This window comes from Oryctolagus cuniculus, chromosome 14 (genome assembly GCF_964237555.1).
Source record: "Oryctolagus cuniculus chromosome 14, mOryCun1.1, whole genome shotgun sequence".
NCBI classification, from domain to species: Eukaryota; Metazoa; Chordata; class Mammalia; order Lagomorpha; family Leporidae; genus Oryctolagus; species Oryctolagus cuniculus.
The window spans coordinates 1285143-1299035 of record NC_091445.1 but is presented as its reverse complement, the minus strand read 5'-3'; the positions used below and the strand labels follow the sequence as shown (position 1 = coordinate 1299035).

At 59.3% G+C, this 13893-nt stretch overlaps 1 protein-coding gene across 1 annotated transcript; it reads right to left on the bottom strand.

Moving 5' to 3' along the window:
• Positions 1-1825: 1825 nt before the first annotated feature.
• Positions 1826-13564, bottom strand: CRHBP (corticotropin releasing hormone binding protein). Its single transcript, XM_002723021.5, has 7 exons — positions 12961-13564; positions 12612-12705; positions 12189-12346; positions 10975-11185; positions 9120-9268; positions 5251-5368; positions 1826-2457 (listed from the first exon to the last, which is right to left on the bottom strand). The coding sequence occupies exons 1-7, from the start codon at positions 13039-13041 to the stop codon at positions 2300-2302; spliced, it is 969 nt and encodes a 322-aa protein (XP_002723067.3). The 5' UTR covers positions 13042-13564; the 3' UTR covers positions 1826-2299.
• Between the last annotated feature and the right edge of the window lie 329 nt (positions 13565-13893).

Below are 13893 nucleotides of genomic sequence, written 5' to 3'. Positions count from 1 at the left end.
ATAGGCCCTCCTCTCTGCCACTCCGTGGTGCCTTTGAGCTCAGAAGCAAAACAGCCTACAAGAGAGCCCTGTCCAGCAAAGCATTACTCTCTGAGAACACTCTGGCAAGGCTGCTTCCAGGGAAGGAAAGCCTGAGGCTGGACAAAGTCTCATCACTGAACTCTGTCCTGAGCCAAAGTCTCCCTCAAGAGGGCAGCTGCAGAGCAGGTGGAGACAACCCATTAGCAGAAGGCCAAGAGCTGCCCTGGTCACCTCAATAGTTCAGGAAGACCAAGGGGCAGGAGCAAAGGTAAGACCAGGCCCAGGCAAGAGTAAGAGTCAAATGCCCAAGATCTAGGAAGACCACAGACACTGGAGTGGGGTGCGGGGGGAGGAAGCCGAGACGCACTCTGTGGGTCAACTACTCATGACCAGCACGTCCCACCAAGTCCTGCCTGCACTCAGGATCGGTCCTGGAGCAAGGCAGAGCCCACAGACGAGTCTGCTGTGCTGAGGCAGGCGTGGCCCAGAGAGAGGTGGCCCACCCTCCAGGGCGATGGTCACGGTCAGCCTGCTTTTTGGCCCCAGGTCACAGTCCTGAGCAGCCCCGGCAGGCAGCTGTGTCCCAGGTCACGGCACCCTCAGAGCGCAAGGCATGGGGAGGGCCCGGGCAGACAACCAAGCAGCAAGCAACACCTGCCAGGCAGTGAGCCCTCACTCCCTCACTCCTGCAGACGGCCTGAGCCAGACACAGTGTGAGCTCTCCCTCACTCCTGCACACCACCTGAGCCACAGTGTGAGCCCTCACTCCCTCACTCCTGCACACTGCCTGAGCCAGTGTGAGCCCTCACTCCCTCAATCCTGCAGATGGCCTGAGCCAGACAGTGTGAGCCCTCACTCCCTCACTCCTGCACACTGCCTGAGCCAGTGTGAGCCCTCACTCCCTCAATCCTGCAGACGGCCTGAGCCAGACAGTGTGAGCCCTCACTCCCTCAATCCTGCACACTGCCTGAGCCACAGTGTGAGCCCTCACTCCCTCACTCCTGCAGACAGCCTGAGCCAGACACAGTGTGAGCCCTCACTCCCTCACTCCTGCACACCGCCTGAGCCAGACACAGTGTGAGCCCTCACTCCCTCACTCCTACACACTGCCTGAGCCAGACAGTGTGAGCCCTCACTCCCTCACTCCTGCAGACGGCCTGAGCCAGACAGTGTGAGCCCTCACTCCCTCAATCCTGCACACTGCCTGAGCCAGACAGTGTGAGCCCTCACTCCCTCACTCCTGCAGACGGCCTGAGCCAAAGCCTCTGTGGAATCCTCGAGGTCTGCGGCACTTTGGCCCAGTGATTTCCTCCCGTCTGGGCTTCAGGTAGCGGGTGCGATTCAGCCCATTCGGTGAACTTTATACTAAGCCTGTCTCGGAACTCAGAATCGGGCCGGCGCTCAGGTGCAGTCTGAAGCAACCACCCACTGGCCCCAGAGAAGCTTCACGAGGGAGCATCTCCCTTGCTGCTCAGGCCCTGTTCTGCTTACACTGCCTGCTTCACCTCCAGCCAGTGTCACACCAAGGTCAACAGCACGCACTGTGTCTGGGGCAGTGCTGAGGTCCCGCCCTGAGCCCTGGCATTGCCCAGAGGAGGGTAGAATCCGCATCTCTGTGCCAGCTCCCTGCCAGGACCCACAGCCCCACTGCTGTGCCAGCCCCGCGTGTGCCTCTGCCCCAAACAGTTCCGCTCCAGAGCTGCCGTCCTCTGCGGCTCTGGGAAGCACAAGGCCACTCAGCCGTGCACCAAATGAGACGCTGGTTTCTGACGGCAGCGAGAGAGCAAACAGCGCGACGCCAGGCGCCACCTCTGAGCGTGATTTATTCACCTCCATGCTCACAGATGCGAAGCTTTTCCCATGCTACAGAGTTGAGGAAAACAAGAGGTTACAAGTCACACACGGCTACAACTACAACCTACGTAAATACTCGACAGGGGCAACTCCTGGGGGATCCGCGGCCTCGGGGCTTCCTGTGGAAACGGAGTCCGACGCCACGCGCTCCGCTTCCTCCTCTGCCGCAGCCCCCTGGAGATCCGATTTTCTCCTGCAGGCTGCCCTGCGCTGCTGTGCCAGCTCCGCTCTTCGGCACGCCAAGAACTGCAAAGCTCCCCACTGAACGCTGCTCCCATCAAAAGGGGCTTCCCTCCTGACCATGGTCATTTAGATTACAGAGAAGGGAAGTCCACAAGGAGGTGTGCCAGGGCTGGGGTTCTGACCGACACGAGGACCGCGGGCGGGTCACCACGGTCCACGCGCTTGGTCGTGGCACGGGGACTCAGGGGCCGGACACACAGGGCTGCCCCAGGCTGTTCCCACTCGGGGCTTCCACTTCCTGCGGCTCCAGCTGGCGGTACTCAACGGTCACGCGGTTGACGTGTTTCCCGCTGGAGACCATGCGCACCACGGCGCTGTCACAGCCGATTTTCATCTGTGCTGTAACGGGCAGGAAAGAAGGAAAGTTTTCCAGCAGGCGGGCGGGCGGGCAGAGGTCCTGCTCTGGCTCTGCCCCCGCTGTCTCATTGCACGACAACGGGCTCGGGCCTACAAGGCCACCCCGCCCCCGCCCCCAGTGCCCAGCTCCGGCTGCCCGTCTCTGGGCAGAGGGTGAACACTTGGCACTTAGGCACAGACTGGGGCACCGGTGTGTAGCACTTTCAGGAGCCAGGCCGGAGCCCAGGTTACCAGGGGCGAGAAGTCGCCAGCACGGCGCAGACACGTGGAGCACGTGGTGGGTGTCACATCCACCCGCACCCTCTCCTGGGGACGGCTCCGAAGGCTGGTGCCTCTCACACCCAGGCTCACGGTCCTGCTCTCACCACCGAGCCTGTCAAGGCTCCCTGGCTCATGTCCCCACAGCGGTGCCTCTGCCACTTCCCACCCACTCTGTCCCCACAGGACGTTGCCAAATTCTGAGTGCCAGCCCCTCCCGCGGGACAGTGGAGGTGAGTCCAACGGAAAGCCAGCGAAGGGCACAGGGAGGAGGTGCCCTGGAGCTAGGGCAGTGTGAGGCCAGGGGTCCTGAATGAGGGATCCACCAGGGCCCCCATGCACGTCGGCCCTTTCCTGATCTTAGTGCGACACTTCCCTAAGATAACCCAATTCCTTTAGATATGTGCATATTACTATTTTGGGAAAATCCTGAATACAGTTCACGTTAAAGGTTCAGAGTCCTGGGGTCCTGCACTGTAGCTCAGTGGGGTAAACCTCCGCCTGTGGTGCTGGCTGTGGTGCCGGCTACGGTCCTGGCCGCTCCACTTCCCATCCAGCTCTCTGCTGTGGCCTGGGAAAGCAGTGGAAGTCCTTGGGCCCCTGCACCTGCGTGGGAGACTGGGAAGAAGCTCCTGCCTCTGATCAGCCCAGCTCTGGCTGTTGGGGCCACTTGGAAAGTGAACCAGCAAATGGAAGGCCTCTCTGTAACCTCTCTCTGTCTATAACTCTGCCTCTCAAATAAATCTTTAAAAAAAAAAAAAAAAAAGTTCAGAGTCCTGACTACTTCTCTGTATATTTTTTTAACAACTTAGGAGGTGCTCATAAGATATGGTAAATGAATGAAAAACTGAGGTTTAAAATGAACCAAGGAGTGTGATAACCCAAGCCTTCACATTGTCTTAAAACTGGTTTCAATTATCTAAGCAATGCAGGCCAAAGTGCTTTTTGGCCTTCATGTCATTTTTTTGCCTAATGCAAACCAAACCAAACCCCTCCAGCAGAAGAGCACCTCCTGCCTCAGTTACCTAAGTTCTAAGGCATGAGTGTCCTTCGGTCGCAATTTTGTCTTCTGCCCCAGTGGCTTCGCAAAGACACTGTCCATAACTGGCATGGGAGGGTCTGGAGACCGCACACACGTGGCCGAGCAGGCTGCACAGTGCCCAGGGCACCAGGGCTCACTGTGGGGCCTCATGTGGCCAAGCAGGTCGCACAGTGCCCAGGGCACCAGGGCTCACTGTGGGGCCTCATGTGGCCAAGCAGGCTGCACAGTGCCCAGGGCACCAGGGCTCACTATGGCTGGCCTCACATGGCCGAGCAGGCTGCACAGTGCCCGGGGCACCAGGGCTCACTGTGGCTGGCCTCACGTGGCCGAGCAGGCTGCACAGTGCCCAGGGCACCAGGGCTCACTGTGGCTGGCCTCACGTGGCCGAGCAGGCTGCACAGTGCCCAGGGCACCAGGGCTCACTGTGGCTGGCCTCACATGACCGAGCAGGCTGCACAGTGCCCGGGGCACCAGGGCTCACTGTGGCTGGCCTCACAGAAACCTCTGGTTTCCAGGAAACTGGTTTCTAGAAACCATTTGCCCTCTCCTTGTCTAGAAAGCCTTGAGCCCTGGCCCAGCTGAAATGCCACTGGAACCCTTTTTGACCAGGTGTGTCCAGAGAGGGCACGGATATCCCGGGCCTTAGGCTTAGCTGTGGATATGGATTCTGTTTCAGAGCCAGTGTGTTTGTTAAGGTCTCAGCATCTGCTCAGAGAAAGCTCTGGTGGCTGACCTGGTCTGCCTGTGGCAGTAACAGCTGGCGGGTCGGACGGCCCCTCTGCAGCCTCGTTCCCCGGTAGGTCAGTGGTCTGCACTGACGAAGGAATTCACCACACAACTAGGGACTGGTTACCTTGCTTTACCTGGGAGTCAGTCCAGGGAACCTGAACCAGCTCTGGGAGTGACGTCCAGAGAAAGGTCAGACTGCCTGGTCTGGTTTGGTACCAAGCTGGTAATCCTCACCAAGCCTCGGCCACCTTAGTGTGAGTGAATGGGAACTCCTGGCTATGCCAGCATGCCGTGCACTGAGCCAGCCCGTGTGGCAGGAGACACGGGGAGGTTTTGGACTTTAGCTCTGTGTCACGGGCCCTGCAGGGGGTCCTGGCTGCTGGAAGTCAGCCCACTCGGCAGTTCTGAGAATTTCTAATGCAGCTCCTCACTGTGTTGTTCACCTACTGAGTCTCCTGCTCACGTCCCATATGTGTGGGAAGCTTCATTATCACGTCAGCATTACACCAGGACTGATCAGTGATCCACCTACTGTCTGATCTACGTTGTTCAGTTACCAGACAAACCTATCAGCCTCTGGGGGAGGGAGGCAGGGACCCCAGGGAAACAGAACCTGAAAGCTCTGACACTGTGCACAGGCTGCAGTGTAAAATCTGTGTGCTGGTCCCACGTGCAGAGTGTTCCGTGTACTAGAGGCTGCAGGTGTTCTGCTTCAGGCGCGTAAGCAAGGGTCCCAAGTCTCTCACCAGGGCCACGGAAGGGGTAGCAGAGATCGGCCAGAGGCGTCATCTTGGAAGGGTCCAATCCGGTCCCGCCCAGCAGCTCCACGAAGTCTCCTGTTCCCCCACAACCTGCCGAGGGCAGCTAAGAGAACAAGCGGCAGAGAAAGACGCTGAGACCCCCAAGGACGTCCAGCCAGCCCACCAAGGACAGGGCAGAGAGCTGACGCAGCCAGCCTCCCCGCGGGCGGCACCATTCAGTGGCGCTCCCGGGACCCCGGAAATCAGAGGCTTTAAAGGGAAAGATCACGAGGGCTGCTTTTCCAAGTCGGCTGAGCAATCATTTTTTTGAATGTGTGTGAGTCATTTTCAGCTCAAGCATCTGAACGACAAACAGTGAATCTGTGAGATAGAAGCTGTGTGGAGCAGGGCTGCAACGCCTGCCCTTCACGTCCTGATGAGTCACCCGCACTCCTCCTGCACATGGCCTGAGCGCCGCAGAGTCCAGCACTTGCATTTACAAACGGGGCCTCTACCTCGTTTCTCCCCTCAGCTCACCCCTTCCCCTCTCCTTCTTGAAGGCAAGTGCCCGCTGTTGGAATACTTCATGTCCACCTTATGGGCTTAGATAGCCGTGAGCACAGAGGAGAGACTAAGCTCTGACTGGGGCCACGTAAGCCAGGAGCTACCTACGTCCTTCTCCTTTCAACAAAAGCATGTTTCCAAACTGATCAAGAGAGGGGTGGAGTCTGAGACAGAGTCCCCTCTGTTTCCCGCCACCCCCTGCACCCCACCCAGCAGGGCAGTCACTCCTACCTGCCATGGAGAGGCCCCTGTCGCCTGTGACCGGGCTCCCTCGTGGGCCTGGCACCAGCAGCCCAGGGCCATGCTCACAGGGTCTCCGTGCTTCGTCTGAGCTGGGTCGCAATCTCGAGCCGCTCATTTTTAACAAGGCCCCACATTTTCGTCTTGTGTTACCCCCTGCCATTTGTGTAGTTGCTTTTGCCTGCGCCCCTCTTCCTTAAAGAGAGCTGGTGGGGTGAACCAGATGGGCCCAACAGAGAACTTCAGACACACACACAAGCCCACACATCCACACACTCAGAAGGACACAGAAACACAAACAGAACTAAACAGCATGTTAGAAAACAACAGGACAGTGGCTGGGCTGAGGCAAGCAGGCAGGCGGGACGTGTGGAAGGCCGGCTGGGGCTGGGGCTGGGGCTGGGCTCAGAGCTCCGCACGCCGCTGCACCCACAGGTGAGGGCGGCTTCATGAGCCGCACGTGTCCCCCGCTTTGTGTTCTGGCACAGGGAGCTGACCAAGCCGCTCAGAGCAGGAGGGGAGAACATGACCGCTCTGCCCGGGAGCTTCACTGCGGCTGAACTCGGTTCTGCGGCCACCGTGTCTCAGCAGGCAGCGTCAGAGTAGGAAAGGAAGACACTAGGAAGACATGCGGACACGAGGCCGCTGCTCTGCCCGTCCAGGTGTCCTGGGACTTTGCTTTGGTTACGGACAGGGGCAGCCCCTGGGAGACCCCCCTGGGGCTCCCTCCACCGCAGGATCCCCTTGACTTTTCCTGCGGTTCCCAGCCACAGCTCTCTCTAGCCTGGGCTGCGCCAGTACACTCGGGGGACCCCTGCACCCACTGTGAGACAACCACACTGCTCAGTGCGCAAAACCTAAGTTTTCCTTGGTGGAGCTCATCGTCCAACTTACAAAGATCTGGGCTGTCCTGTTGCAGGAAATAACCCCGAGAGGCACATCAATAACAATCAAATAGCATCTCACCGTGACCACCGAAGTCCAGCCCACTCCCCACGTGGGGGCCACATCGCCTTCAAATCGCTCACGTCCCTGTCTTGCCTGAACCCATCCGTGGCTTCCCACCACACTTACCCTCGAGCTCCTCACCACCAGGGGCCTTCAAAATGGGAACGAAGGAACGAGTTTATTTTGGTGCAAAAACACTTTTCTTCATGATACGTGAAAAACGCAGATACGATAAAGCTATGCACAATTTACTCTTTCTACACCAAAAGAAACCCACACTTCCCACTGTTCTCCCGCAAGCCCGCTGCGGTGCTACTGGACGCCCTCGGGCTCAGCGCGCTCTGGCCCTGCCGCCTGGCCGCCAGCAGGCCTGTGCCTGCCTCCGAGCCCCGGTCCTGCTGACCCGCCTGAGCCCGCCTCCGAGCCCCTGCCTGCTGACCCGCCTGAGCCCACCTCCGAGCCCCGGTCCTGCTGACCCGCCTGAGCCCGCCTCCGAGCCCCTGCCTGCTGATCTGCCTGAGCCTGCCTCTGAGCCCCGGTCCTGCTGACCCGCCTGAGCCTGCCTCTGAGCCCCGGTCCTGCTGACCCGCCTGAGCCCGCCTCCGAGCCCCTGCCTGCTGATCTGCCTGAGCCTGCCTCTGAGCCCCGGTCCTGCTGACCCGCCTGAGCCTGCCTCCGAGCCCCTGCCTGCTGACCCGCCTGAGCCTGCCTGCGAGCCCCTGCCCGCTGACCCGCCTGAGCCTGCCTCCGAGCCCCTGCCCGCTGACCCGCCTGAGCCTGCCTGCGAGCCCCTGCCTGCTGACCCGCCTGAGCCTGCCTCTGAGCCCTGTTCCTGCTGACCCGCCTGAGCCTGCCTCCGAGCCCCGGTCCTGCTGACCCGCCTGAGCCTGCCTCCGAGCCCCGGTCCTGCTGACCCGCCTGAGCCTGCCTCCGAGCCCCGGTCCTGCTGACCCGCCTGAGCCCACCTCCGAGCCCCGGTCCTGCTGACCCGCCTGAGCCCACCTCCGAGCCCCGGTCCTGCTGACCCGCCTGAGGCTGCCTCCGAGCCCCTGCCTGCTGACCCCTCTGCACCCTGCTCCCAGCTGCTGACTGCTGCTCTAAGCTCACTCTCAGGGCTGCTGCTTGGACGCTTCCGTACCCCCGCAGCTCCCGCCCTCTTTGCACACCTTGTCCACACTGTGCACCGCCCAGCTCTGAGGCAGCGTCCTGCAGCTCTGACCACTCTGTGAAACAGGGGACCTGGGAGCCCATTTCTAGCATCCAGAACAGCGTCAGGCAAACAGCAAGGATTCAGGAAACAGCACATAGGCAAAAGGTGCCTAGGACGCCATGGGCTCCAGATTGTTGAGAAGAGACACCACGATCGCTCCTGAGAGCCTCGACAGAACCAGTGTTTACGCCCGGAGTGACACACAGACGGCACCAGGCCAACAGGGCTGCCCCTCAGGCGTTCCCCTCTTCCAATAAGCTGCAGCCAAAAAAGATACTATAGGCACCGGCGGTGAGCTCAGGGCTTGGAGGAAGACGGACGTACTCACTAGCTTTCACTGAACTCTGGGCATAAAGACTGCCTCTGACAGACGCCAGCGCGTGAATTATCTTGACAGGGCATGGGGGATGACGGCGACCCAGGAGGGCAGCTCCGGGCAGGTCAACCAAGCTCAGCCTGGGTGTGGAGGCCCATGCAGAGGCTCACTTGAAAACAAGCTGATAATGGTTCTCAGTGGATGTTTTTTTTGAAAGTGAAATGTATTGGACTAAATTTAATGCAAATTACTCTTTGAAACTTTTGCTGTATTTTGCAATATAAAAACCCATTCTCGTGTTTGTTGCTATAGTTGGCATCCCTTGTGGCAGCTTTGTCAATGAGCTGCTTCCTGGGTGTGGAAGGAAGATCGGAAGCAGCAGGGAAGCAGCTGTGTGCATGAGTCACGCCGGCATCGGCACGGCGATCTCAGAGGCGGGCACAAGAGAGCTCAACTGTAATTACAGAGCGCAGCTCACCGCGTCCCCAGAAACGCAGCCCCGGCGTCAGAACTGGCACCTGAGCACGCCCGCCCGCCCGCCCGCCGCCAGGCCAGCGCGCACCGCTGACACCCGCAGCCAGCCAGAGAATGGCTCACCTGCACATGCAGACCTCCGACACGGCCCAGGGCGAGGTCAGAGATTCTGATCACCACGGGGTAGACGACGGAGAAGCTGCAGTTGCGGCGCTGGCGCGGCACCACCAGTGTGAACCTTCCGCTCGGAGTCGGAGAAACCACGTTGCAGGCTTTGTGGGGAAAACACATTTGTGTTAGCTGGCATGCCGGGTTTTACAGAAACACTGCCACTTTACTCTAAGCACCTTTGCACGCGGTGGGACCGGTGTACCCAGAAGAGAACACACAGTGCAAGGGCCATTGGAGACTCGGGGCTGGGGATAAAAACGGTCAGGGACAGGCAGCCATGGCCTGGAGGCCGGCAGCAAGGGGGCCTCCGATGCTGCCATCTGTAACCATTACAATCAACCCAACAATACAGAAAGGAGTGGCTCCAGCGACACTTCAGCCCACAGGGCCCAAGGGCAAGCCAGGAATCTGGAAGAATTGGGGCTTAGGGGTGAGGCCAGGCACCAGCTATGGTCAGTGAGTTAAGCTGCTGCCTACAGTGCAGGCACCCAGTGTGAGGGCCAGTCCAGCTCTCTGCTCATGAACCCAGGAAGGCAGTAGATGATAACCTAAGTGCTTGGGCCCCTGCACCTACATGGGAGGCCCAGATGAAGTTCCAGGGTCCTGGCCTGTCCCTGGTCCAGCTGTGACATTTGAAGCCATCTTGGGAGTGAAATAGCAGATGGAAGATCTTTCCCTCTCTCTCTCCCCCTCCATAACTCTGCCTTTCAAATAAAATTAAAAAAAAAAAAAAAAAAAAAAAAAAAAAAAAAAAAAAGCAAGTCCAGAAGTCAACCCCTGCCTGTCTATAGCAATATCGTTATTTTTAAATGATAAATGTTTGAACAGTTTATAATACTGACAAAATAGGCTGAAAAAAATAGACAGCAGGCTTAGGCCATAAATATTTGCTGGGTGGGGTGGTAAGCTGACAAAACGGTAATCTCTCAACGTTTAATTTACAGAAATTCTTGAAACTTTTTTCATCACAATGTATTTACTCTTCTAGAGGTGATGGTGAGACCAGAAGCATTAGATTTTGCACTTTTTTTTTTTGCCAGTTTTGGGATAAAAGTTTCTGGTGAACCAGAACAGGTCAGAGCCACCTGTGGCCGCCTCCTGCTGTTTTAGTTTAAAAGTCAAAGTCCCTGACAATTCTAGAAGGTTCCTGAATGATTCTAGAAGATTCTAGTCCCTAACCAGACAAAACAGTAGAAACATCTGTTTTTTTTCCCTCCAGATTTATCCTGCACCGACCCCTGGAAACAGCCTTTTAGGGGTGGTGGCGTCTTCCAAAATACTGTTATTTAATTGAAATCCGACCACAGCATGTTACTGTCCAGCAGATGAGGACAAGGCGTTTATTACCACCACCGTGGGCAGCCTGAAGTGATGAAGTCCATGTTTCTGATTTCTCTCTCTGAACTCACTGCTTCAGGCTCAGGCTGCCACGTCTCACAGCGCCGTCTCCGAGTGCCCAGCAGACAGGAACTAAGCAGAAGGCGCCCGCAGGTGCTCGGGACAAGCCCTGTGCCCCCACCTCCCTGCCCTGCAGCCTTCCACCTGCCTAGGAGTGACCAGGACCCAACTCTCGCCTGCTCCCTCAGCTTAGCCTAGATGCGGGCAACGACACGGGATGCGAAAGTGCTGCCAGACTCACCAGGTGGCTGAGGGGGTCAGGGCAAGACTTTGGAGAAGAAAGAAAAATTCAATTTTCATAATGACAAACGGAAAATATCACTGAGGTCACTTCTAATTACAAAAGAACCTCCATTCAAATCAGCCCTCAGGGAGCAACGCCCCACCTCTGCCCCCAAGGCCTACTTACGGAAGAGGTTGGGATCTGTCCTCACGGTCACTGTGAACCCATTTCCTGGGTCGTGGACCCGGAAGAGGATCATGGCCACGTTCTGGGAGGATGTGACGCTCTGTCCGCTGAGGCCCCCTGTGCAGAAATCCATGTAGCGCGCAGGTGTGGGCAGGGGGTGGTCCTGGGAACTGGGGAACTTCTCCCCCTTGAGAATCCAGCCATCAAAGACCTTTGGATAAATAAGAGTGTCATTGTTAAATCAACAACGGCAGTCACTGTGCACCTGTAGGACCTCTGCCCTTAATGTGTTGTACTATGCGAATTAATGGTAAAACTGCTACTCAAACAGTTAAAAAAAAAAAAAAACACCTTAGGGAGGGCACAGACCTGGTGACCCCGTCAGTCCTGAAACCCCGGGGGTGCTGAGGGGGCGGGGGGAGAGCCAGGCAGAGGCAGCTCACACTCCCACCTGCTCACTGCGACTGTCAGGGCCGGGGCAGTGATTTTACCCATTCATTTGCTCGCCTATGCCTTGTTTACCACCTCCACCACTGTGGCTCTGATCCTGGTCCTGCTTCCCGCAGCACTGCAGGAGAATCCCGCGGAATCGGGGCTCACTCGGCTCCTGCCCTTGCTCTGGTCACGGACGCGCAGGGGGAGAAAAGCTGGGGCAACCATTCGCCCGCCAGCGGCTCTAAGGGCGCACTTCAACACGGAGTGGAGAGCAGCTTATTTTTGGTGCAGAAACTTCTGAGCACACATTTTGTGGGAACTTTTGAAGACCACAGCCCTCAGCAACACCCACATGCCCCCTCCCATTCATTCTCGTTCTCTCTCGCTCGCTCGCTCCCTCCACAAAAAGGTTTGGCTGCAGCCCCTCCAGTGACTGTTCCCAAGACGTCCAGCGCAGTCTGCACCCGGGGAAGCCTCCAGCACCCAGGACCTCACCGGGTGCGCCCCAGGCACCTGTCCTGCAGGGAGCCCGGCTGGATGCGGGTGTGGGGCGATGTGGGTAGGAGCCACTGCCTTCCTGTGGCCTGCGCCCCCCCCCCCAGAGCCCCAGGGCACGCATGGCTGCATCTGACGCAAGCAAGCCACAGCCTCAGGCGCGGGGCAGCTCCGCGGCTTGGAGCCTGGCAGACCCCAGGGCGCTCAAGTCTCTACAAGTTCCTGGTGTGGAGCACACGGAGAGGAACTGGGGCGCCCCAGGCGGCCCCGGGCGGTGTCCTCACCTTCAGTAAGTCCCCGCCGGGGCAGTCCAGGGAGGCGCGGTCGACGCGCACGGTGAGCAGCTCCCCGGGCTCCGCGATGAGGAAGACGGCGCAGTGCAGCTGGGGCCGGTCCGCGGTGAAGGTGAACTGGCCCTGGAGGCTCAGCGCGTCCACGCAGCCTGGGGAGGCGCCTGTGACCCGCGGTGCTCTCCCCGCTGCTTCCCAGGCTCACACCCTTCCCTGGAGCGCCCTCCCCGCACCGCTTCCCGCAAACCCTCCCGGCGCCGCTTCCCCGCCAGCCTCCTAGGGCCAGTTCTCTGCTGGGGACCGCACCCTGGGCAGTCCTGCCACCTCCAGTGACGGAGCCCCGGACTCTGAGCCCCGCGCAAACCCGACCTTTCGCCCCCCCAAGCACTCAGCACTGAGACCCGCAGCCCGACTCACGCAGCGTGCGGCGGTACAGCTCCTCCCCGTCGGCATCCCGTTTCGGGCTGGCGCCGAAGAGCAGGAAGGGGTCGTAATCCTCCGCTTCCCGCAGCTGGCAAGGAGAACGGGATCCGTCCAGCCACGTCCCAGGGATGGGGAGGCGGGGGCCGGGAACGCGGCGTCCCCTCGTGGCTCAGCAGAGCGACCAGAGCCGGTCAGTGTCCCGCAGGGCCAGGGAGGACCCCGAGACCTCAGACCCTTTCCATCAAACCAGGACGCCCCCGGAGGCCGCAGGGAGGGAGGGGCTGCTCGGGCGGAGGGCATGGAGACCCCAGCAGGGGCAGGAAGGCGCGCGGCCAGGACTCACCTCCAGCTCCTGGCTGCGCCCTCGTAGCGCGCACAGGCAGAGCAGGAGGAGGTGGCAGCCGAGTCTGCAGGCGGGCGACATGCTGGCCGGCGCTGCACACCACACCTTCGCCCGGACCCAGGGCAGATGCTGCTGGGGTCCCCTCGCTGGGGCTCTTATAGAGCAGTGGGAGGGCAGCTCAGCACCCGCCAGCTACCCCGTGTCGGTGACAAAGTGCGTGGTGATGACGAGGGTCCAGCTGTCAGCCACAGGTTGTCAGCACACGGCTCTGCTCTCCAAGTCATTTCAGCTCCCGCAGCTTGAGGGAGTGGAGGCGTGGGGAGAAGGGCGCAGGGGACAGCAGCAGGGAGGGCACACCCTCGGCCTGCTGCCACTACCCTGTGACATGCAAGGGACAGGTGACTGACAGTCGCACACGGCCTTATCACACAGGCTTGTCACGTTGCCCCGGGGGGACTGGCAGAGTGGCGCCGTCTGGTTTCACAGAACACGCCAGTGATGCAACAGCCAGCTTTCTTCCCACCCCTCATCTTTCATCCTGACCCGGCTGTTTGTGGCATTTCCTTAACGGAGCGCTAACTCTGCGCGTCTGTGGATGATGAGCCTTAGCTTAGCTGAACCTGACGGCTCCCCCTGGACGTGTACACAGCACACACTCGGCGCAGGGGACCGCAGCTACAGCTCCCGCGTACCTGCCGCGGGAGAGCCTGCCCTTCTGCCGCCAGCCCCACACACCCGGCTACGGAAGCCTCCAGAAGCTGGATTCCACTGCTCATGACCTGGGGGGCCTGAACTGCGCAGCAGTGAGCCTATCTTCACTGCTGCGGCAGAGGCCAGGGCTCCCGCTGGCCTGCCAGACACAGAGCTTCAACGGCAGGAAAGTTCAAAATACGCACAATTAAGCAGTGATCCTCCAGTGGCGTCAGACTTTAT

Coding starts and splice junctions, on each gene's coding strand:
- CRHBP (XM_002723021.5), bottom strand. CDS start 13,041: ATGTCGCCCGCCTGCAGACTCGGCTGCCACCTCCTCCTGCTCTGCCTG. Junction 12,706..12,960: donor GGCGCAGCCAGGAGCTGGAG/GTGAGTCCTGGC, acceptor TCTCCTTGCCAG/CTGCGGGAAGCGGAGGATTA. Junction 12,347..12,611: donor GCTGTACCGCCGCACGCTGC/GTGAGTCGGGCT, acceptor GCGCCTCCCCAG/GCTGCGTGGACGCGCTGAGC.